The following is a 23805-nucleotide window of genomic DNA, read 5'->3' as shown; positions in this document are numbered from 1 at the left end:
AGGGTGATGGCAAAGAGTCCTTCCAATCTCAAGGACTTGGGGCTCAACACCAAATATAAAAGACCAGTGGAAACATACAAACAGTTGGTTTACATTACAGGAAGGTTTTGATTGTTGTAATGCAAATAAAGAAATTTCCAATTAATATCTAAGAGACAATAAAATAGATATTTTCCTATATTTTTTTAATGAATTTTTTATCTTTCAAGAGACGCCCATTTTCCTATCAAAAACTAACTTTTTGTTGAATGATAATAAATTATAATCGGTCATGACTGTGAGTAATTTTGTGCAGACTTGTAAATATTATCATCACAAAGTAATATGTTTTGTTAACTCAATTCAAAAAGTGAGATAGAGACACATTTGAAACACGTATTTTGGGTAATTTTGATTATTACGACTTTCAGGTAGAGAAAATAAATTTTTTATTTTTCCAGAAAATTTGAATATTAGATAAGACTAAAAAAAGATTTTTAGGAATTGGAAATACTAGCATGGTAAAAAAAAAAAAAAAAGTTTATCCATGTACTGCGGATGATAAGCATCGTAGGAGTAGGGTTACCTCTTGCGTTGGTCTTTCCAAAGACTTCAATAATTTTGGTGTCTCCTTAAGCACTGACTGCAGCCAGTGCTTAAATTTCTAATAATATAATATATAATATATTTGGTTTGCAATTCTATCAAAGGCTTTTACTCTCAAACATGTAATTTGTACATTATTTACTTATGTGCACTAATATTGTTCTCTGCTCCACTCTTCTACCTTTCTACAAACTCCAAATGATCTAATTTTTTTCCCCCCCTGAGTTTAAGGAAGAGCAGCTCCTTGTAGCAAAACATCAAGCAGCCACAAAACAGAAATCCCCATATTAGTTCTGAAGCACAGAATTATTTGTTTTCTTTTCACAGCATGCCTTTCAAAATAATGAATTTCAGAGGGAGGATTCTTCTGTGACTGCAACGTGTCTCCGTCTTGTGCTGATGGGGGGCTTCCTCCTCGCACCAAGTAAAGTAAACAACAAAAGATCTGACACATATGCAGGAGACAGATAAAATGTATACACTTGAAATCCTTTCAGGCAAATCTAATGCTACTGAACAAGAAAATATAGGGAAGATCAAAATAAAGAGGCACAAAAAAATGTGTTGGAAGATACAGATTGACTCTTGATAAAATCCAGGTTCCTGGGCGACCGTCTTCTACAACTTTACAGATCTGGGACAGAATCATCTGAGACCGAAGGCCCTCTGTAACTAGTAGAACATTATCAAACATTTCTCCTTTCCTCTTGTCCTCTTTCCTACTTCGCCATCCTGTCTGCTCAATGTTTTTATAGATGTCTCAGTTGCCCTCCTCCTTAATCAGATTCTAGATGATATCAGTGTTTTCGAAGGCTAAAAGTCAAAAATCAGAAATGTATCCATCATGTAAAATAAAAAATCAATAGCATCAGTATATTTTAAAGGCCTCAGTTTATCACTCAATTGAAAGTCAATCAATATTTAAATAAATCATATGATTAAATCTATATAAAGACTTACGTTTTATACAGTTACTTTTTATTTCTTCTACAACTGTACATCATGACATAATTTAAAGTGCTTCCACGTCAGTGAATCAAGCCCTAATATCTGATTGCTTAACCTGAGCAGAAACTCGGCGGCACCCCAGTCACCTTTTCTACATCAGTATTCTGAGAGGTTTTCATGTCTTATGCTAAGAGATCAAATAAATTTATGATGTGCTGCTGCACATGACTGTTACAATAATCAAGAAAAATTACTCATGTTAAATTAAAAATAATGTTTTTCATAATAGTTCTTAAATAAGATAGAGATATTGTGTGTCACATCCAGTTTTATTGAAATTTTTATATGTAATAAATATGTATTTTGTGATTTTCAAATTAGGATTTTTAGGTACCTGCTGCTTTGAAATTTTAGATTTTAGCACCAAATGTTGTGCCCCAAATTTTTATTAAAGCAGTCTCCTATTTTCTTAGCAAGCCGAGGCTCTGCGCAGCAACAGCTCTACACTTTGCTTTCTACAGAGGGTTTGGACAATTTCTTAGAAGCAATTGCTTGGTGGAGGCATGTACTCTTTAAGTTGTAAATGAACATAAGTGCTGAGCCAAATGACATCTTCTCCAGCTGTAAAATGTCCTCAAACATTCGTCTTGCGCCAACTTTAATTGCTCAGTATTTGGAATCGTGACAAACGCAGACAGAATGGCTTCACTCACTTCCTCCGCTGCTACAACCATGAAGGACTACGATTCAAAAACAGCGCAGAAACTCAGCGTCATTGTTCACAGCTCTTTCTTCTGTTCGCTGATTAAATGAATCCTGAGAAATTGAGCTCATTGAGACAAATCCCAGACAGAGCACTGAAGTGAGATAAAAATCAGACGAAACTGGCAACGGTCAAGTCACTATGCAGAGAAGTAACATTTTATGGACCGGTCACAAACCTAAAGTTGCAGGTAGAGACAGGAAAATAAACAGCCGAATCCTATCGCCCCATTTTGGGTCAGGCCAACAGGACCTCCTCCTCTCAACTGCCGTGGTAATCTTTTGAGAAACACGCCTTTAACTTTTCTGTTTGCTCTCCTGCTTCGCTTTAGCACACTCATTACAGCTATACCTCTCAGCTGTCTTGTCTCATCTGAAGTCTTCTAGATAAAGGTGGTCATTAATGACGGTACTGTTTCTTAGTTTGCTTTAGATTGCTGTTACTCTTTGAGGCATTTTCTCTGCTGCGCCTGGGCAGAGGATTTAATCCTAAACACCACTTTTGTGTTTGGGACTGGGGTTTTCTTGACCACAACTTCAGGAAGAATTAGGAAAAACATTATACAAAGAGTCCAGCTACAAAACCCACCTCAAAAGAAAATTAGCTTTGCTTTACATCAAAATTGACCTCAGAAAATTGCTGCTAGGGCTATTTTTCATAAGAAAGAACAGGCTGCCAATATGTGAGGGTTGCTTTGAAAAGGCTTCAGGCTTTCTAAAACTTTCCACCTCTCCCCCTTTACACTCTCCTCCCAATTACAGAATAGAGGTGGATGATCTCGCAATATTGGATAATAAAGGAATTAGAATGTGTTGATGATCTGTCAAAGCAGAGAGTGTGAAACTGATTCTGTGGTCTTAATCAGACCAGTCAGTTTTTATTTCTTCCCCTTTCCTTCAACTAAAACTAAATACAGATATGTTTTAAAGGACATGTAACTGCTTACTGCACTATTGGTATTTTATTAATATTTTTATTATTATCCATTGGACTCATCTTCCCAGAAGTGCTAATAAAGGCACTTAGCAGCTGATGCAAAAATGACTGAACACTTTGATGAATGTTTACTTTTTTTCCAGAATAGTCTAGTTTGCTACCAACTTGACTGACTTAGCTAAAGATCAGTATTGTATCTGGGGTGTGTATATACTCAGCCAAACCAGCAACAGTAGTTTCAGCTTCTTTGCTGATGATTTTCATAATAACTTCGATACAATCTTTTCTGATTAAGATTTATTTAGAAGTGCACTTTGGCCTAAGTGTTCCAAACATTTTTAATAGCTAAGCTTTCTTATAAGGGAAATCATGATTAAGTGACGATTTTGGTGCCATATTGCCCATCCATACTAAGCAGTTGTGATATCACTAACACAGAGCTTGCTCAGTACAACCAGCACAACCAGTGTGAGTGCATCTGCATAGAGGGTATGTGGGATTTTGTAACTTGTAATGACAAACAGAAACCACTTTTTACTAAGAAAAACATCTTATGAAAACCCAAACTAAATTCTGTGGGATGTGTTTTGGAGAAGATTAGATAACTGGTGGTATTTAATATTTTTCTGATGAATCCTTGTTCTGATTATTGGGCAAATCTGGAGGTTCATTTGTCTGAAAATATGGCAACAAGTAGTACCTACAATCACACAACTTGTTATAGTCCATGTCTATTCTCATCAAAGGCTGTGGGGCTAATACCAGTTCAGCCAATCTTCACTCCAATGAATAAGGATTGGAATCCAAATGTCCTCTAAGAAATTTATTCTAACAATTCAGCCATGATTTATTGACAATACAGCCAGCAAGAATAATAAAGAGATTGCACAACCGTCAGTGCATTTACATTTTTGAACAGCAAACATTAAACTCCAATTATTGTCTCAAAAGTTGAAATATTGACCGTCAGAGCAAACAGAATTATAGTAGAGCACCAAGTCTTTCCATAAATTTTACATACAAGCTAAAAATAAGTTTTAAAACTTCCTACTTTCAAAAAAATTAATAAATAAAATCTAAAACATTGACAAACAAGTACTGACTCTTCCTGCCTGTAGGTGGAGCACATCAACAAGACAACTCTACCATCACACCTCTTTGCGAGGCTACTCCTGGTTCCTCCTTCCTAAAATTAGCACAACTCAAACTAGAACCTGCTCCGCTCTGCCCTTTCGCACAACGTAGTCTCGGCAGTTCTTCAGAAAATATGTAATTTTCGTAGGCTAATTACTCAATTATGTTTTAATTTACTTTTCTCAGTAATCACTTTTATGATTACTACTAATTATGGAACCCACACATCTGCAATTAGTCAATATTAGGTGTGCAACTGTGTTAATCTCTTTCTGCAGCCCGGTCACATGTGGAGTCTCAAGTAGCACAAAGCCCAATGTGAAGCACATGTGACTGTATTAACCTTTCTGAGCTACTCTGCGGCAGTCACTGAGGACAAAAAGGAGGAAAAGATTAGAGATCGAAAGTTAGAGACTGCTTCAAAAGCTTTTTTGACAAAATAAAAACTCGGGAAAGATTTCATATAATTTGCTGCCCCTCTGAAACTCCAAAGTTTCAGCTCTTGTATGATTTTGTTTTGTCACAGAGAACAGAGACTTTTCATGAGCAGGAGTTCGGATTTGGCAGTGAACTGTCAAGTGATTCACGCTGTAGCAGAGATCACAGTGCGGCACCCCATGTGACTTAAAAACCTACACAAAGACCAGAGAGACTCATACTGACATATTCCTCTACAAACACCGAGGATGGGTCTTTATTATTTTTCTAAATTCAAAACATTGAGTGTGTGTGCAGAGATGCCTGGAAGAAAAAAAAACAAAAAAAAAAACAAAACATCATAAACTGGTGGGTTGATAAATCTGATCTGGGTTTATAGTTGTGTAAGGCACATTTTTGGCAGGAGAATAAATGGTGCCTCTGGTCAGGATCAACTGATTTCAGGGAAAACACAATAGAATAAATAACCCTCGCAAAGGGTGGAATTATTAAGCAGATTACGGAGCGACTATAGCACATGTTGACTACAAGGGTAGACTGATTTGATGAAACAAACAGAAGAAAATATCTCCATTTCACCTCATGTCTGCACCTGGAGTAAAAAGGTAAAAAAAAATATTAAACTGTCATATCCCCAGCATTTAATCCATTGTGACAACAGAATTAATAGAAAACTGCCGTCTAAGGCTATTAAGTCTGATTTCCCCGAATGAAGAGATCTGATTGTGTTCAGTACAAAATGCTCTATTCACTTTATCGCTGCTGATGACTTTTGGGATTTAGTGCAACAATAACCGTTTTAACAGAATCCAGTGAGTCAGACATTTAAAGACAGAATGTGAAATGTGTCACATTAATAACTAAAAGTAATCTGGTGGTTTTGACCAAGATTTCAAAACAGCAAGGAGGTTTAATTGTAAGAGATTTATTGTTAGAAATAAGGCCAAATCTAGCCCTTGCATTCAGATTGGTCTCATTATAAATCATATAAATTAACTGCTATACAAAATGGTACCAAGTGATTTTCCATTGCCCCCAACTATACAACACTTCTGACAGCGCATACGTTTCTCACAGAGATCCCAATTTATTCAGCACATGCTTCACATTATGATGCAGCCCATCACAAGCAACAGAAGCTCACACAGGAACAACATTAAATGTTTCTTTTTTACCACAGATAATGCATCACATTTAGAAGTCCATCCAGTCTCGCTAAGGAGTTGCTGCTTCAGACACAATACTTTGGACACACATGTGAGTTTAGTGTAAGAAATGAACCTAAAAAAAACAAAAAAAACAGATGTGACTCATATCCACAAATGTGGGTCACCCCCTTTCTTTTGAGTTATTTCAACTTTTTCCAGATGTATGGCAGTTTTTTGTCTTTCGCAATCTCTGATTCTATCTCAGGCCCCGGTAGCCGCTTAACCCTACATTTCACAGCTCTACTATAATTGCTCCTCATAAGTGTGCTGCGTGTGTGACATGTTGCCGAAGCTTCGCTCAGAGCAAGTGAAGGGCCGTGGAGCAGGAGAAGTGTTAAAAGAACTGCTTGAGAGGGTGGTAGAGGCAGCTCTGGGTCAGGTGGAAGCAGCTGTTCAAGCAAAATATATGGCTGTGGAGAAGGAAGGGGTAGAAGAAGATGCTCAGGGAGAGAGTGAAGCTGAGGAAGAATCTGAAACACTGGAACCACTCCAAGACGGGACGAATATGACTCTTGAGATAGGAGATAATGGTTTTGAGAAGAGTGAGGTAGAAGCAAGGGTGGATACATTTATTAATGTAGCTGGAGGGGGTAAAGAAGTTGTCAAGGAAGAAGGGGGGAAAGTAGCTGGATCTGTTGAAGAGACGACAGACAGAGCAGCAGTGAGTTTGGAGGTTACCGGTGAGTCATTATTGGAAACTATATTAACTCAAGAGGCTGTGGATGGAGCCTTAGAGGAGACAGAAGGGGATTTAGAGGCTGCGAAGAAGGACAGCGAGGAGCAGGTTGTGTTGATAGTTCTAAAGAATGCCACTGAAAGAGAAACACAGGATGGAGAGGAAACACCAGCTACTGTGGAGGTGGCAGTGGGCGTACAGCCAGAGCAGGAAAAAGAGGAAGAATCTAAAGCTGGCCTTGAAATGGCTGATGAAGAACAGATAGAGAATAGCAGGAGAAAGGAAGCAGCTCTGCTTGAGATAAGTCACACAGACCACACAGATGGACAGAAAGCATTACTTCATCCTAATGATCATGTAATACAAATAAAATCCGTCTTTGGAGAGCCGATAAAAGAGGAGAGAGCGGCCAGGAGAGAGGAGAACATGGACGGACTAGAAAAACCTGACGACAATGGCTTAGTGGAGACAGAAAAGGCAGAAGCAGAAGGTACAGACTTAAGGACAGTAACAGTAGAGGCAAAATATGGTGAGGTTGTAATCAAGGAAGGATCAGTGGCACTGGCGGTTGAAGGAGGTGACAATGCTGGAGAGGAGGAGCAAATTGCTTTGGAGGATTCAGAGGACAATAAAGAGGATCAAGGTGAGATATGTGTAGCTGCCATGAAGAAATTTGTAAAAGTCGAATCAAAGCCCAACGAGAAACCCAAAATCTTTAGACGTTTTAAACTGACCAAATGTCCTTACTTTAATTTGTATTGCATTTTTTCCATTGATATCTAGAATTTTCAGACTGTAAACATGAAAACCATTTTTTTTTTCCTTCCACTTTATAATTATGAGCTACTTTATTTTACGCCGTCACATAAAAGCTTTGGTATGACCAATTTTACAAGACGCTGTAGTTCCCTCCTATTAGCAAAATGTTTGCCTTTTGGCGTAATGTTTTGTGTGTCATATTGCACATCTTCTCGTTTAGCGGCAATGGTGATCCCTGGTCCACAATCTGAAGAGAGTAAGAAAGACTTCACAGAAAAGAGACCTGAAAACCAGCCCTCTACCCCAAACCCATCATTTGGTGCTGGTACAACTGAAGATAATACGCTCATCGAGGTGAAATCCGACCATCAGAGCAGTGCAATCACCTCAAATCCTGGATTTTTGCCACACAACCATGGCAGGATCCAACCCACACTAGATAAGTTTGAGAACAATGTTTTTGCTGAATATCATCAGGAAGAAGGAGAGAAACCGAATGGAATCAGGGACGCAGTGGAAGTTACACCTGGAAAAACGGGTAATATGGTGGAAAAAAAGTGCAAGCATACTACACTTACTGCGAAGAAATTTGAGGCCCATTCACAATATGGCTCCCATCATAAAAAGAAAAAAAAAATCTACATTTAATACATACTTTTTTTTACCACCTCCAAGTAGACTAGATTTACATAACCTAATAGTGGGGGAAAAAAAATATCCTTTTCATAAAACAAGGTAATTTTATTTTTTAAAAAAAATATCAATATTAAAAAAAAAACAGAATTCCAGTTTATCTTTTTGTTTAAAGCAGTATGTTTATTGATTCATTTAATTCAGTTCCTCCTTCTGTTTCTCTTTCCTTGTCTTTTGTTGGTAATATATTTGTTTAGATAAGAATGAGCAAGGCCTTGAGGCATGGAAGACTGGGGCTATTTTTACTGCAGTCTTCTTGGTTTTGGAGACCGTCGTCATCATTATCTACGTCCTCAAATGTCGGAACAAGAAAAGGTAAGTGGTGAAGTTTCTGCGCATTAAGGATTTCAGAAAAGCTTAATAAAAGCCAGAAAATAAAAAAAAATCAATGTAAGTGAAACAGGAATTGCCTCAGAGTGAGTGACCTCTGACTGCCACTTCAGATAACTTCAAAAGACCTCCGGGTTCAACGCACTTAAGTCTTAACCCTTCTCATTAAACACTTACGTAAAATTTTAAAAGAACTTCTTCTAATCCTTTGTGATGTAAAGGTATCGTGTAAAAAATGCATGTGAAATGTGCCTTCTAATGGAACAAATAGACTGAACTGAGGACAGAAGGCAGGGTTGTGTGTGTGTGGCAATTTTATTTTCTTTTATTTTTTTGGTAATATTGTTAGAAGCAGTGTTCAGTGTCTGCCGAGTCCTCAGTCCCTAAAGATATGAAAAAAAAAATCAGAATTTACAATCCAAACTAATGTGCTGTGATTTTTCCCTAATTGGGTTTTTGGTTACATAAAACGTTATATAAGCTTTGAAATACAAATGAAAATACAGTAAAAACACAACTCTCATTTTGACCCAACAGTGCCATACCTGCCTGAAAACAAAAGAAAATATTTTGTCTCAAGGTTTTCCTGCTTGGTCAAGGTGGCATTCCACAGTAAAATTCTTAATAAGCACTTCACGATTCAACATTTACGATTATTGTTAATTGTATTATTGTACAATTGTTAATTAGCTTTGCAAGGAGCTTAAGGATGCAAGGCTGGTCTCACCCGTTTGCTTTTGAGATCAACTCAAGTTCTCATGGAAGTCTGACTAGGGTAAAGTAAAATCAGCATGAATTAGAGACATTTCTGGAAACGAAGACAACTTTTGACACAATAATAGATAACCCCCAACTAGCCAAAAATATCTCTTGAAGCCTGCCATCTTGTATGATCATTTGGAACAGCCAGATAGTACAGCCAACAACAACAAAAGCGCAAATCCCCCTATGATTGTGATTACTTTAACCCTTTCATGCATGAATTATGATCCTTTGAGACAGAATTTAAAAAAAAAAAGTTTTTGATTTTTATAAGGAAAACAAATTTGTAAAAAAATATATATATATATATTTTTTTAGGTGATCAATTGTAATTTTCTCCAAAAACAAAGTTGTTATTTGAAACATACATCAGTAGTATTGTTCTTTAGGGGTTATCTGATGTCACAATATTTATTTTTTTTTACCTGCAAGAGTCGTCTACAGTAGAAGGAGGGACCGGGTCGGTTGGCATGCTTTTTTGTCTGTCGGCCATATTGGATTTGACAAAAATAATTTCTTGCATTTTCAGTTGATGGCCAGTAGTTGATAGAGTATTTTATGATGCATTAGTGTCCACTTCAGTGGTCTGTGTGCATTTATAACATAAAAATCCACAAGAAAATGGCTTTTAGATAGCTGTCCACTCTAGTGACCACTATGCATGAAAGGGTTAAGGATGTGCATGTGACAACTTTAGATTAATTTTTGCAAATTATGTTTATTTTTTGTACAAATAAGTGGAAATAATAATTCTACATTAGCACTACTACTAAATACATCTAAGCACTCATTTTCTTAAAGCTGAAACTAGCAGTCTGATAGCTAGCTGTAGAACCAACAGGCCCACAATCACAGATGGGACTCACAGCAGTGCTGGTACAGAATTGCCTCTGATGTTGCCCAAGCTGCAGTTAACATTTCAACACTGACGGATGACGAAATGAGGAGAATGTGCTTTGTGTTGGCTCTGGATCTCCTCTTATGTTCACAAAATGATTTCTTTTTTATCTTTATTAGGATGTTTTATAGCGTTCCAGCACTTGTCCAAATGCTTCAGAGCAATGCCTTGCTCATTTGCAAAAGGGCAACAGGAAGAGAATATGACAGTGATAAAGAGACATTGTTCATGTGCTTCTTGTGTGAGCAGCACACCAGCAGCCGTGCAGCGGGCTTGTGAGGAAGCGTGTGTTGAACCAGAGACAGAGATGGGAGGCGACTGCAGTGACGACACTCTGACAGAAGACAATGGAAACTCTCAAGAGTATGTTTACTCACGAAGATGTTTGGAATGGTGGAAAAGATGTGTAAAGTGCATATACTTTGAATGAATGCACAGTTTATATTTTCTTTTCTTTGTCAGAAAATGTTTGAAAAAGGGCATTGAGAGTATTTTGAATTCTTTAGTGTGAACAATTATTTTTCTCAGTTGATCCTTAGATTGCCATTAAACTTATCAAGAAGAACGCTATGACTAAAAAACAAGAGTCAATTTATTACATTTTCAGGAGGGATGTTATTGTATTCTCATGTTATAGCCATATGTTTATACAGAGATTAATCAGATTAGTTCTAATACGGTTAGTGATATACCCTGGAAAATGGATCAAAATGTGCATAAAAACAAGTGCTAGTTTAATATTGTGCACATATGTGAAATCAGGTTATTGCATCTTTTTTGTTTTCAAATGTCCCCCCAAACACATTGGTACAGGATGTGTGTCATTTAGAAGTTTAAAATATGATTTTGGGAAGATTTTTCACCAGCTTTGTATTCTTTTACGATTCATTGTATCATAAAAAAAAAAAAAGTTTAATTCATTATCAACTAGACCAGCCAAATGTCAGATATTCAGACCGTCAGCTGACCAAATATCACGCTATGAACCTGTGGCTCCAAGACACAACCAGCTGTGTGCTTCTCAGCTGATTACCTCTGGGGAATTTTGTGGCCGGCATGCTCAGGATTCTGCTCTTAGCATCACGTAAAAGACTGAAAGGGTGAAACAAGAGCTTTACTGGGTAATGGAGGTAGCAGTTTTGGATCAGTAACAGACTAAAGGCGTTGATGGAAAGAAAGTTGAAAATGTGAAATGTTTGGCTAGTAACGTAAAAGAAAACGGCAGTCTTGAATTTAAATGAATATTGAACACCAGAGCCATCACAAAACAGGTTCTTGTGAAGTGACATAATCTGATAATTTACAGAAAAGTTGTCATTATAAAATTACTTTGCTATAATTAGTGTCAACAAACTGCAGAAGCTACTGTAAAAAGTGTTGTACAAGTTCTATTTTGGGGAAGGGAATGATCTCAAAATGTAAAAAAAAAAAATATGCTGTTTATACATGCTATGATGCAAGATAGCATGATGCAAATTAAGCTGTAATACAGAAACAGTAAGAACTGTGACAAGAGAAGCAGGTTTTCCAGAAAAAAAAGATTAATATTTTTCTACTCTAAATGCTCAATGTGGAGGGTAGAAAATGCATGCTAAAGCTCAGAAACGCTCTGCAGTAAGGGAAACTCGGTAAAAGGCAATAAAGCAAGTTTATATTATTAATGTTAACACTGTGCAGTGTGCACAACGATTTATTTTAATCCAATGGGCACTGCATAATGTAAACATTTACCTCTTAATCTAAATGTTAGAGGCAGCAGTGCTGTTCAACCAAAGAGATCACAACTAGAGTCAGATGGGTCTTCAGTTGATGTTTGAAAACCAAAATGACTACAGATAACTATTGACATTAAAATGACAAATTACATTCCTGCTGATCTATTGGAGTATTTGGTGTGGTTTTATTATTTTAAAAGCCAGACGAAATCTGTACTCTGGTAGAAAATAATGGCTTTTAAGGTGTCTGTATGGATCAAATTATAAAAAAGGAGCAAAAAAAGGCAACAGAAAATCTCAACGTCATACCTTTTGACAACTACTTAAGAGACATCATAAATTACAATCCACTTCAGTAAAATATTAATGATCAAAGAATGCAAAATGTATCAATATTTCGCTTCTTCCTGTATTCCACCATTGCTCTGCATTTTGTAATTAGCATAGACTTGGCAGTCAGAGGTGGGTTTACCTGGAACAACCTTCTCCGACGTTGACTGATGCATAACCCTCAGGCAGCACAGCTGAATTTACAATCTCATTGCTCCAGAATAGGCAGGCTGTAGCAGTAAGCGTGGCACATGTAAATATGTGCAAAGTAGCTGTCCAAGTGGTAAGGAAATAACAACTCACTTATAGTATCTAAGCCTCAAAACATTGCTTCATCTAAAGCAAATGAAGCATAGGGTCAGGCTTCTCACTGAAAAATTACGAAAGACAGCGAAGGCTTTAAACCTTGAAGTGGTTTAACTGGCAACATTCAGTCAATTTCTGTTTTACTTTGATTAATCTTTTTTTTTGGGGGGGGGGGGATTGGGTAGGGGGGCTTGTACAAAATTTCTGCAAACAATTTCTGAAATTTCACTAGACGTGATGATGTTAAGTAGTTAAGAGGTGCGTGTTCAAAATACATTCATCCAATTCTGAAACTATTTTGCCTAGGACAGCATCACCTGCAATTAGTCCATAATGTCAAGTTATTTATTTATATCTGGATGTCATTATCTCCCAGTGTGTCTCATTTGAGCTGTGTGTCTCCATCTGGTGTGCAAGCCATTAAATCAACAGCCCTTCCTATGACAACATTAACATTTCCTCTCAGCAGGATATTAAACAGCAATCCAACAGCCTTCATAAAAAAGAGAGAAAATATTAATTTTCTCAGTTAGTTTTTCTGTTAACCCAACATTTGTAAAAAAAAAAGTCTTTGTTTTTATCTAAAAAAACCTAAAAATCCTGATCTATATCTTATATAATGTGTCTTCTAAAAGACACATAATGCACTCACATTCACCTGTTTTTACCTCCAAGTTTCATAACCTTTTTTTAATTTTTAAAGAAAAGTATTTCCACGCAAGTGTTCAATCTCTCCCAACTCTCCTTTTTTGCCAGGATAACCAGATTCGACCCATCTGATGTGGCTTCAGCCTTGGCAATAAAAAGGGAAAAGCAAAGCGATGAAGATGTAGTAGCCATGTCAAACTGCTCACGAAGCTCCACAGAGATGCTGCCCAGCCCAGGACCAGGATCAGACTCTTTACAAGACATCAGGACTTCCATATAAGACACCCATCTCTTTCCTTTTGCTTTCACTGAATAAAAACCAAAGAGCCATTTTCTACCCAACTGCTTTCCAAACAGTGTAAACCCATCATTTGGGTTCAACAAATATTCCATCATTATATTGATTTCTGATATTGATAACTGTCATTTATCTGTGTGTGCAATGGAAACTAAAGACGTAACAAAAATGTGGGTGAACAGAAAAATTATGCTTTTATTGGCCCCATGTACCGTTGGGCCCAAGCCCGTTCTTTTGTACATGCAAAAAAGAACTGTGACTGACAAAATACCCAGAAAGTAGGTCGACATCTATAATGTTTTGCTTTGAATTACATATAAATGTTTTTAGTACTGTAATGCTAAACGATGCTACCAAAACATAAATGGCATCTCACTAAGATTAAAAAAAAAAAACATCTTCACACATTTTGATACTTGGTTGACTTCATATTCTACACTGTATTATTGAGATGATAGATTTTATTGAGTCCAGCCCTTCAGGCTTTCCCTTAGAGGGGATTTTGTACACATGTACTATCAAGAATTCACTCCCAGTCATCTGTCTAACTCAACTCATAAGAAGTCATTGTTTTTACTTTTCTGATAGAAAAAAAAGAAAACAAAGAATTTTTGTGTGCACAGCTTCACCAGGAATGCCTTCTCACTGCATTTTTCTGCGAGTGATCACACAAAGTGCCGTCTTTGGAGCTATGATCACAAGGCATGTGAATAAACATTGAAAAGTAAAAAAAAAAAAAAAAAATCTCTACTGTTTAGATATCCTCAAGTGTTATGTGCAGCCTGCTTTGTGGAGCACGGCACTCGTGGATGTGTGTTAGCAGGCTGGCTCCAGCTCTGCAAAAGTCCAGTCATGTGTCCAAAGCTATTTAAGATGAATCAGAGAAATGGGCTGATTCTTTGGGGGTAGGGTCACAATTTTGCAAACAGAGGAGCAGCATGCATCATCAGAGGTAGGGGTCCGCGTTGTGTTATCTGCTTTTTTTTCTAAAGTACTATAATCAACTAAACATCTGACCTTTTAATAAAATGAATGACCGCTTCAACGCCTTGGCAATCACTATGAGACTATGCTGTATGGAGATTAGAGACTACCAAGACATAAAGATGTAAACCATCACCATTTTGTTTTCATTGGTAATTTCCTTGAGATCTTATTATCTCCGTTTGCTGCTCCAAAGTCATTAGTCACTCCATTCATTCCTAATCTACAAGCTTCAAAAGACAAGCAAATCCAACTACAAAAAGAAAGAGGGAGGAAATGATCTCTCACAAGCTACTGTTGAAAAGCGTTTGAGCTTGTTACGTTGGAAGGCTAATGGGATTGTGAATTATGAATAATGACTTTCACTGCCAGCTGGGGCGTCTATGAAGTTAAGGTTTGATGATTATGTTGAGTCAACTGGCTTCTACAAAAGAATGCATACCCACTGTGTTGTTGTGGAGCTTATGTGGAGTGTGTGTCAGTTTAGTGTTGAATAGCTTTTTTTTTTTTTTTTTGCCTCAAACCTTCATCTGTGACGAAGGTTTTTAAAAGGTATGAAGCATCATAATCTCAGTATTTAAAATGTCTGAAGAAACTTTGTCTTTTCTTTCCAATCTGTTGCAAATTGAACTGGAATGTGTTAGCGTGTGGATTGCGGGTCCACTGGTGGTGACCTTGTGTGCCAGCCTCGCTTGGGCCCAGTTCCCTCGAGAGTGCATCACTCCCGAGGGGCTGCGGAGCGGCCAGTGTTGTCCATCTCCTGCGGGCGTAGCGGGGGATGAGTGTGGCTCCAGCACAGGAAGAGGGCAATGTGTGACAATTGCTGCCGACAGTCGTCGCCACGGGCCACAGTACCCGTACGCAGGCCGTGATGACAGGGAGAGGTGGCCCCTGAGATTCTTCAACCGCACCTGCCAGTGTAATGGCAACTTCAGCGGCTACAACTGCGGACGCTGCAAGCACGGTTTGACTGGGCCAAACTGTGATCAGAGGATCTCTGTAGGTAAGAAAATGGATTCTGTTTTAGTCTTTAAAATTCAAGACAATGCAGTGTGCCCTGCTACGCCCTTTAGAACTTCACAAGTCAATCACATCCGCTTCTGGGATTAAGAGAGCATTTTATCATCTGGAGATAAAGAATACAAATGGTAAATGTTATTAACATTTACTTTTCTGTCTCTCTCCATCTCCCCCTCTCTCTGTTCTGCCAACCTGACTCTAGTGAGGAGGAATGTCATGCAGATGAGCACAGCTGAGAAGCAGGCTTTTGTAAATGCCCTAGACCAAGCTAAAAAGACAGTTCATCCTGACCTGGTCATCTGCACAAGAAGGTATGTCATAGTTTTATGACATTAAGAGCTTAGTCGCACGTACAAGATTTCAAAGGAGAAGCATGAAAGAACAGAAAAGGGAAGAGATTCGCGTGATGCTGGAAGGCAAACAATTAATTAGCCACACCCCCAGATTAGCTCTACTATACATTAGCAGATATTAAATGTCTGCACTTTTACAGACATTTAAATGCGACTCTGTATTCCTAACCAACTTCTGGTTGAAGTGAAATTATAAGAATGCTACCAGCTATATCAATTAGCCTGATGAGCAAATCATCTGTATGGAAAATTCCCAAAGAACCACGCATAACCTTTAAAATCTCAGGAACGTATTGTGTTTCATTTTGTAAAAGGACTGCTTGTCACTAAATCGAAAAGTTTGTTCAAGTCCTGGCACATTTAGAGCACACCGACTCTAGTGAGGAAGAATGTGAGGAATAAGTTATATTAACTGATGAGCTAAAGGTAATACAGTCGACAGGCTTAGCTAGCAAGCATAAATTAAGCTATTGTTTGGCTGAGAAAACAGCAGTGAAACTAAAAATAAAAGCCAATAGCTTTTAAAATTCCCTGTGGGTACCAAAATGTCTTTGTCTCCCCGTGAAAAAGCTTAGACATGGCTGTAAGGTAGAAATAATCATCTGATGCCTCATGAACTCGAGTGAACTGTGTTCCTCACATGTCTTAGGTACCAGGAAGTGTTAGGACCCGATGGCAATACCCCGCAGTTTCAGAATGTCACCATTTACAACTATTTTGTTTGGAGCCACTACTACTCTGTCAGTAAGACATACCTTGGGCCGGGCCAGGCTAGTTTTGGAGGTGTGGACTTCTCACATGAAGGTCCAGGTTTTGTCACCTGGCATCGATTTCATCTGCTGCAATTGGAGAGAGACATGCAGGTAAGAAGGAGAGAAACCGGGGATGTTAGGGTGTGTACAGGGGTTGATATTGCAGTGTAGCTTGACACACTGATTTTACAAATGGCTGAGTTTAGCCATTTGTAAATGGTAACATAAGATATCAGGACATTATTCAGAAGAAGTCTTTCTGGGTTTCCCACCACCAGCAGTTTAATTCTAAAGATTAGATTACAATACAAGTGGCATACCAGCTAGCATGCTATAACATGCTAGCTGCTGTACACCAGCTAACGTGTTCTACTATGCTAGCTGGTATATAATGCTAGCTGTAAATGTTACAAAAAACACATGCTTCCCTGTGTATACCAAAAGAAGGCAGACATTTAACTTGACAAGGAATCCCCCTCCCCTTCCCCCCAAAAAAGCCAACACTTTTTAAACCAACACATTCAGTGACAAAGGCTGAAAGGTCAAAAGGACAAAACAAAGCAAAAATGCACCTGATATCAGCTTAAATTCTCCCACCTTTTATTGTTACGAAACTTGAGAGTTCTTGTTGTTTGTTGTAGAAAATAGTTTCCTATCAAATAGTTTCAACATCTCTATTTCCTCATATCAGTTTTAAACATCTTGTTTTCCACTTAGCAAGTTAGTAAAGAGTGTTATTCTCATCATAATGTAGTAGTGCTAAGTAATGACTTTTAACTAAAGTCTTATGGGGTTTAGAGTCCCAGTTGACGGCGTTTCAGCTAAAAACCTAGAGGTTGGAGTCCTTGTCAAACGGTGTTTTTGACTAAAGTCCCAGAGGGTTAGAGCTCCAGTTAAATGACAGTTAACTGACGTCCTAAAAGAGGTGCGGGTTTTAATGTTTTTATCTTTTTAAATCTTTTTCAAAATGTCTTTCTCTTTCTCACTGTTTATTCAATGTCACATGCTGTTTTTATTTTAATTATAGGAAGCACTTTGAAATGCCTTGCTGCAGAAATGTGCTATACAAATAAAATTTGATTTGATTTGATTTAATGGTGCACTAACCAGTTTGGATTTTTTTTTTTTTTTCTTGACTGGTTGGTCATTAGTGAAGGCCATAAATATCAGCCAACTTCTCAAGATTATACTGTATATTCAACATAAAAAAATTATTATACACAATAGTATTAATCATTTAATCCACCCATCCATAATTTTGCCCTCGTCAACTGAGCAGGATATGCTGGGTGATCCCACCTTTGCTCTACCATACTGGAACTTTGCCATCGGCGGCAGCGAATGTGACATCTGCACCAACGACCTGCTGGGAGCGAGGAGTGCCTTCGACATGAACTCCATCAGCCCCAACTCCGTGTTCTCTCAGTGGAGAGTCATCTGCGAGAGCGTGGAGGACTACGACGCACTGGGCACCATCTGCAACAGTAAAAAGCCAGTTACACCTCAGTTACACCGCACCAGACACTCGCCTTCGCCGCTCGCCTCGCCGTGAAGGCGAGCGGTGCTGCTGATGTACAACATCGTCTCAGCTGCATCTAAAAAAGAGGGCAAAAAGCTTGTAAAGAGAGCATGTAGAACATAAGCTGCTATAAATAATACCTCACAGCTGTTGTGCTAAACTCAATACTGCTGGCTATTAACAGTTTGTTTGAAACTACTTTGGTTGTCAGAGTTTGCCTTCTGGGCTGCACTAGAGCACACAGAGTTTGAAATATTCCCCCACTAGAGGAGAATGCCGCTTCCTGAAATTTTCATGTTTTCCTCAATAGGTCACGCGACTTAGGATGGAATAAAAGACTTTTGTGACTTAAAGCTGCATGAGCTGCTAAAAGTGACTGAACGTATTGGGATCAGCTCTCATTCCAGGAGATTAGTCACGTTCTTTGCTTTTTTTTTTAAGTTTTCTTTTTGTATGGGATTGAGTCACATCTCATTTTGTCAAAACACATAAGGGCGTGGGGGTGACTGAAGTAGTTAAAAACACAAGTGATCGATGTACGAGTGTTCATTCTTTTCCGTGGAGAGTCTTGACAGGTCGGGTAATTCCCGCACTAACAAGCAACTGCTCCTTAAATGGGTTGGGGGAGGAGGGTGGCAATGGGGGTTGCCTCATTTGTGCATCTGCTTGTTGAAGACAGGAATCTAGCAAGTCTACAGTTCCTTTGATCTCAGGGAATAATCTTCAAACACACATAACCCATTTATGTAGCCCCCCTGCTCGCATGTAGGAGAGAAAAGAAAGGCGCAGATCACGAGTGCAGGAGAGAGAAGAAAGAAGAAAACTTCAGTTCTAAAGCCCCCACACATTACCGTTGAGTCCGATTGAAATAAATTTATCTGCCGTCCTGTCATGTCTAAGACTGATCTTACTGCTACAATGTACCACATAGAAGTAGACGGTAAATGATATCCAGCTGTGCTCCTACGTTTACACACCCTGGTAGAATATTAGATTTGCCATTTTTCAGAGTTCATACAAAAACTTTTTGACTAGTCACGTTGAGCGTTCAGGTGAAACTATTCAATGTTAAACAATTGTGTTTGGTCCTTCTAAAATTTCAACTACAACTGCCCAAGTGATCTGGATCATAACCTTGAATTTGTTCCATTATGATCTACTTCCAAGTTAACACACACAAGTTTAAACACACCCCTCACCTGTTTTCTTCCATTAGATTGGTGCAGGTAAAATAAATAAAAGTCAGTGAGTTTTTGGGTTCCCTATAGATCACCTGGTGTTGTATTGCTATTGTTGATTTCAAGTAAAAGAAAAAGTAAAGTGGCTGTTAAGGAAACGTGGGTGGGGGTTGGGGGCTTTGAATGCCGAATGCCTTTCCAGAAGAAAGCCTTCACTGCTTCACAACCTGTGGTGCAAAGTAATTTTGAGTTATGAGAACAAAAATCTTCATGGCCATAGTCACAATAGTAGCTACAGTGAAACAGAGGTGGATCTGTAATGTTTCAGAAATGTGAAACAAAGGGAACTTTATCAAATCTGGAACATTTCAACATGACAATAATGCAAAAACACAATGTCTGATCAAAACAAATTAAAGGAATGACCATCTCAATCTGCTGACATTGCAATTACTGAACTACTTTGAGATTTCAAAAGACCGAGCCAAAGAAGTCGCAAGAACTTGGGGCTTTTGCCAAGAACACTGGGAAGGTATGACATCTGAGAAAATATACAGCTTTTTCCACAGCTACAACAGAGATGCTTCCATCTATGTCTCTTAGATGCAGGTGACTTTGGTAGTTTCTGTTCTTATGAATTAAAAACAGCAATAGCTTGATGATAAATAGCTTCCCACAGCCACTAAACTTCACTGAAAGAAATCTTCTTGTATGACAATTCGTGAACTAACCCAAAAATATCTGCAAAAGCAGAAATTCTGCCAGAGCATAAAAATTTAAAGGCCCAACTTGTATAACTGGAACTTATTTTTGTTTGATTCAAGCAACCTTGTCTCTGTCCTTGTCTCTGGCGTTATCCTTATCCTCAAGGTACTGAGAGCAGTCCAATCAGGAGGAACCCAGCAGGCAACGTGGCACGACCCATGGTGCAGAGGTTGCCGGAGCCCCAGGATGTGCTGGACTGTCTGGAGCTTAATACTTTCGACACTCCACCGTACTACTCCACCTCTTCTGAGAGCTTCAGGAACAGCATTGAAGGTATCCAGCCATTGGCTATTATTCACAGCTAAAGCAGCATTGCCATTACCTCATCAATAGAAAGGGAAAACTGCAGTTCAGTTGCACAGGAAATGAAGCTGAAGTTTGCGTGTGAAAATATCGAGATGAAATCTCAAGCCAGAAACTCTCTCTCCTTCAATCCTCCACCCACATGCACATATGGTTAGCTCCAAGACAGCATTTGCTGTTCCTAATTTTGGTAAATCAGTGATTTCATTTCTTTTCTCTCTTTTGTTGTTCTGTTTTTAACTAGGCTACAGTGCCCCCCAGGGGATGTACGACCCCGTCATCCGCAGCCTCCACAATCTAGCTCACCTCTTCCTCAACGGGACAGGTGGGCAGACTCACCTGTCTCCTAATGATCCCATCTTTGTCTTGCTGCACACTTTCACCGACGCGGTGTTCGACGAGTGGCTCCGCAGGCACCAGCCAGGTAAGCTCAGAGTCCAGGCTCATAAACTTGCAATTTCTTGGAAAAGTGTTCAGACTTCTAAAATATATTTCCCTTCACACAAATGTGATGTTCAGTCTATTTTCCTGGGTTGTTATGCGCTATTCTAACATGAAACACAGAATAATTATCAAGTAAAAGAAAAAAAAATATGTCTGGGTTTCAAAATCGTTCACGATTAGGAAAATGGTTCACATTTATATTCAGCACTCTATTCTGATTTCCAGTGCATTTAAGTGCCAACAGAAGTCACCTACTTGATAAACTGAGTTTTGTATTTTAATCTCAGCACAAATGCAGCTGCTCTGTGAATGCGTTAGAGGTTTAAGCTTTAGACATGTCACAGAGCAACATCAGAGAATCAAGAGTCTTGCACAATTGGAAATCTACCAAGGCATGGCTGTCCACCTAATCCGACAAGCTGGTCAAGCAGAGAAATAATTAAAGTAGATTTGATTACAATGGTAACTCTGGATGAGCTGCAGAGATTCACATCTCATGCACTGAAATTTGGTGACAGGAAAATTCTTAGTCATTCACGCCACAGATCTGACCTTTTTAGGGAAAAGAGTAGCAAGAAGAAAAAGATGCGAATTCCAGTGGAAAGTGAGTCTGTGTTGTTCTGGGATGAACTGGCTGGTTGGACTGGTCGTCCAGGATATACACCGTTGCTGTAACGTGACAAATGTGCCGAAGTTCAAACTATATGTGTACATTTGCAAAGCACAGTAAATTCAGCTGTGACGAAAGAAAGACGTGTAACAGCTGTGACCATCTGTAGGTGAGATAGTTTATCCAGAAGAAAACGCCCCGATTGGACACAACCGCAGGTTTAACATGGTGCCTTTTTGGCCTCCTGTCACCAATGCCGAGATGTTTGTCCCTGCCCCTGAAAACCTGGGATACTCGTACGAGGTCCAGTGGCCAGGTGAGCAGCACATACACACTCATCCATTAACGTTTTGCTCCCAATGACCCAGTTTGACCTCACCTGCATTCCTTTCCTACGCAGCTCGTCCCCTCACCTTGTCTGAGATCATCACGGTGGCCATCGTTGTGGCGGTGGTGGTTGTCGCTGCTGTGGGCGGGGTCGTCGCCTGTGCTGTGCGTGCTCGCTCCCACAGCTCGGCCGAGGTCCTGGAGCCACTGCTGGCAGAGACCTACAGGCGTTACTCAGAGGAGGACAGGAGGCTGGACAAGCCTCAGTCTGTTGTCTGAGTCCACTTCTGTCTGAAGAGGGCCTGGCGATTTCACACATGTCTTCTGACTTTTTTTTATTTACCAATCTCTTCTAATAAAGTGGAGGTGGTTTTATACCCAGAAACTGTGCTTTCTTCGTGTGATCTACTGCTAAATAGAACATATGTACATTACTGATGCATATCTGATAATTTAGAAACAATGTCACACTTTCACCCCTTTGCTCAATCTTAATCTCATATTCAGCTCACACCCTGCCAGTTTATCTTAAGGTTTAATGGATCACACCATAAAGGCTGCTTCGATGTTTGTGTCCCCATTTCTGTCATTCTGTTGTTTACCCATCCTTGTCATTAAGTAAACAGGCAGTGCTGTGTGAACAGACCGCAGACTGATCTTAAGACAGCCCTTTTGCTGCACGTGCAAATTTATTTGTCTAAAGCCTGGGGCCATCTGGCAAATCACACCACTTAATGCTAATCGTCCACCTAAAGAATGGTTAATTCAGAGAGAGATGGAACGTCTTGATAACAGAACACACGTCGCCCTCATGTGGATATGAAGCGTTACTGCAATAGCTCACATTTGTCTAGATTTTCAAGGTGTGAAGGCTAAATTAGGGCAAATGAGCTTGTAGGAGATCTTGCGCACTCTTTTTCTACAGTGAGAGAAAACTGCTGAAGATAATTCAACCAAACTATATTTTATATTTGAATCACCCAAATTGCACAGTTTGAAAACTGAAAAAGAAAATAAATAAATAAATAAAACCTCATATTTAACAGTGTTACATTTCAACTTTGTTCAGTTTTTGGTAAGTAATAACCAGATTTTCAGTTCATTTTAAAAGAATTCTGCACAACATTGCAGGCACTAGATTCAACTAAAGAATGAGCAGCCTCCTTCTCCCGTGCTGTGACCTCTGCATTTGCCAGCAAAAGCCAACTGTTACGTCAGATTATCTGAAGATACAATAGCCTCGCAAGACATTGAGCAGCTCCAAACAAATGTGTACAGCCCACAGAATTTCTATTCCCATGTGGCTTTTATTTATGAGCCTAAAAGCCTGAGCACAGACTTTATGAACCCCTTAAGAGATGTCTCGCAGTGTAACCGTGGTGAAAAGGCATTTTTTTATAACATGTTTTATATTGTTGCATTTAACAGACAGGAGAACATAAAAATAATTGGAGTAAAGTAAAACTGTAAATGGGTTTTTTCAGCACTTCTTTGCCTCACAAATGTTTTGTCAAACTATATTGACAAAATCCGATGTGCAGCCATGCAATTTTATAAAATAAACCATCAAAGTATTCAACAATTTTGAAGTAAAAGAAAAGTTATGCATTGTTTTCATGCTACTGAACAACTAAAAAATCTAAAATGTGCAGTATGATTTAGGCCCTCAGTGAATACATCAGCTTTTACTGCCATTGAGGCAGGTATTTTAGGGTACGTTTCTTCTAGGACTACACGTGTAGAAGTTTAAGTCATGCAAGACAGGTAAAGTGTTGTCAAGTTGGATGAAAAGCATCTGTGAACATCTATTTTCAAGTCATGCAACAGATTCTCACAGGACCAGTCTACCTCATGAAAATGCTTCGATCCAGGCTGGCTATGTTCAGGGTCTTTCTCTGAACCTTCACCCCAGTTCACAGTCTTTTGCCCCTTTCACAGGTGTTCTTCTGGGATTGCCCTGCATTTAGTTGCATCCATCTCCAAGACATCCCTCTTCTTATTTCCCCACAGCATGACGTTGCCTACACCGTGTTTCCCTGTGGGAATGGTTTATTCAGGGTGTAGTACAGTGATAGTTTTCTGCAATAGACAATGAGTTGCATTTAAGGTCAAAGTTTTCTTGT

At 38.9% G+C, this 23805-nt stretch overlaps 2 protein-coding genes across 2 annotated transcripts; both read left to right on the top strand.

The window, feature by feature from the left end:
* The first annotated feature begins 6292 nt into the window (after positions 1 to 6292).
* LOC106916240 (uncharacterized) lies at positions 6293 to 14171 on the top strand. The gene is made up of 5 exons (XM_088007514.1): positions 6293 to 7331; positions 7668 to 7985; positions 8338 to 8455; positions 10380 to 10493; positions 13238 to 14171. Exons 1-5 carry the CDS (start codon positions 6293 to 6295, stop codon positions 13407 to 13409), a joined length of 1761 nt encoding a protein of 586 aa, XP_087863640.1. The 3' UTR covers positions 13410 to 14171.
* Positions 14172 to 14641: 470 nt separating this feature from the next.
* tyrp1b (tyrosinase-related protein 1b) lies at positions 14642 to 22067 on the top strand. Its single transcript, XM_014984387.2, has 8 exons — positions 14642 to 15414; positions 15634 to 15742; positions 16434 to 16647; positions 17816 to 18020; positions 20104 to 20271; positions 20546 to 20725; positions 21525 to 21671; positions 21756 to 22067. Exons 1-8 carry the CDS (start codon positions 14994 to 14996, stop codon positions 21959 to 21961), a joined length of 1650 nt encoding a protein of 549 aa, XP_014839873.2. The 5' UTR covers positions 14642 to 14993; the 3' UTR covers positions 21962 to 22067.
* The last annotated feature ends 1738 nt before the right edge of the window (positions 22068 to 23805 follow it).

Source organism: Poecilia mexicana, unplaced genomic scaffold (assembly GCF_051168715.1).
Source record: "Poecilia mexicana isolate PSO_F unplaced genomic scaffold, ASM5116871v1 scaffold_1, whole genome shotgun sequence".
Taxonomy (NCBI): Eukaryota; Metazoa; Chordata; class Actinopteri; order Cyprinodontiformes; family Poeciliidae; genus Poecilia; species Poecilia mexicana.
Note: the sequence above shows the minus strand (reverse complement) of the source record. Positions and strands in the feature narration are given on the sequence as shown.

Bases quoted from the DNA above. Each gene is read 5' to 3' on its own strand.
- LOC106916240 (XM_088007514.1), top strand. From the start codon at position 6,293: ATGTTGCCGAAGCTTCGCTCAGAGCAAGTGAAGGGCCGTGGAGCAGGA. The intron at 7,986-8,337 runs GTAATATGGTGG...ATATTTGTTTAG, and splicing joins AGTTACACCTGGAAAAACGG to ATAAGAATGAGCAAGGCCTT. The intron at 8,456-10,379 runs GTAAGTGGTGAA...TTGTGTGAGCAG, and splicing joins AAATGTCGGAACAAGAAAAG to CACACCAGCAGCCGTGCAGC.
- tyrp1b (XM_014984387.2), top strand. From the start codon at position 14,994: ATGTCTGAAGAAACTTTGTCTTTTCTTTCCAATCTGTTGCAAATTGAA. The intron at 20,272-20,545 runs GTATCCAGCCAT...GTTTTTAACTAG, and splicing joins CTTCAGGAACAGCATTGAAG to GCTACAGTGCCCCCCAGGGG. The intron at 20,726-21,524 runs GTAAGCTCAGAG...GACCATCTGTAG, and splicing joins GCTCCGCAGGCACCAGCCAG to GTGAGATAGTTTATCCAGAA.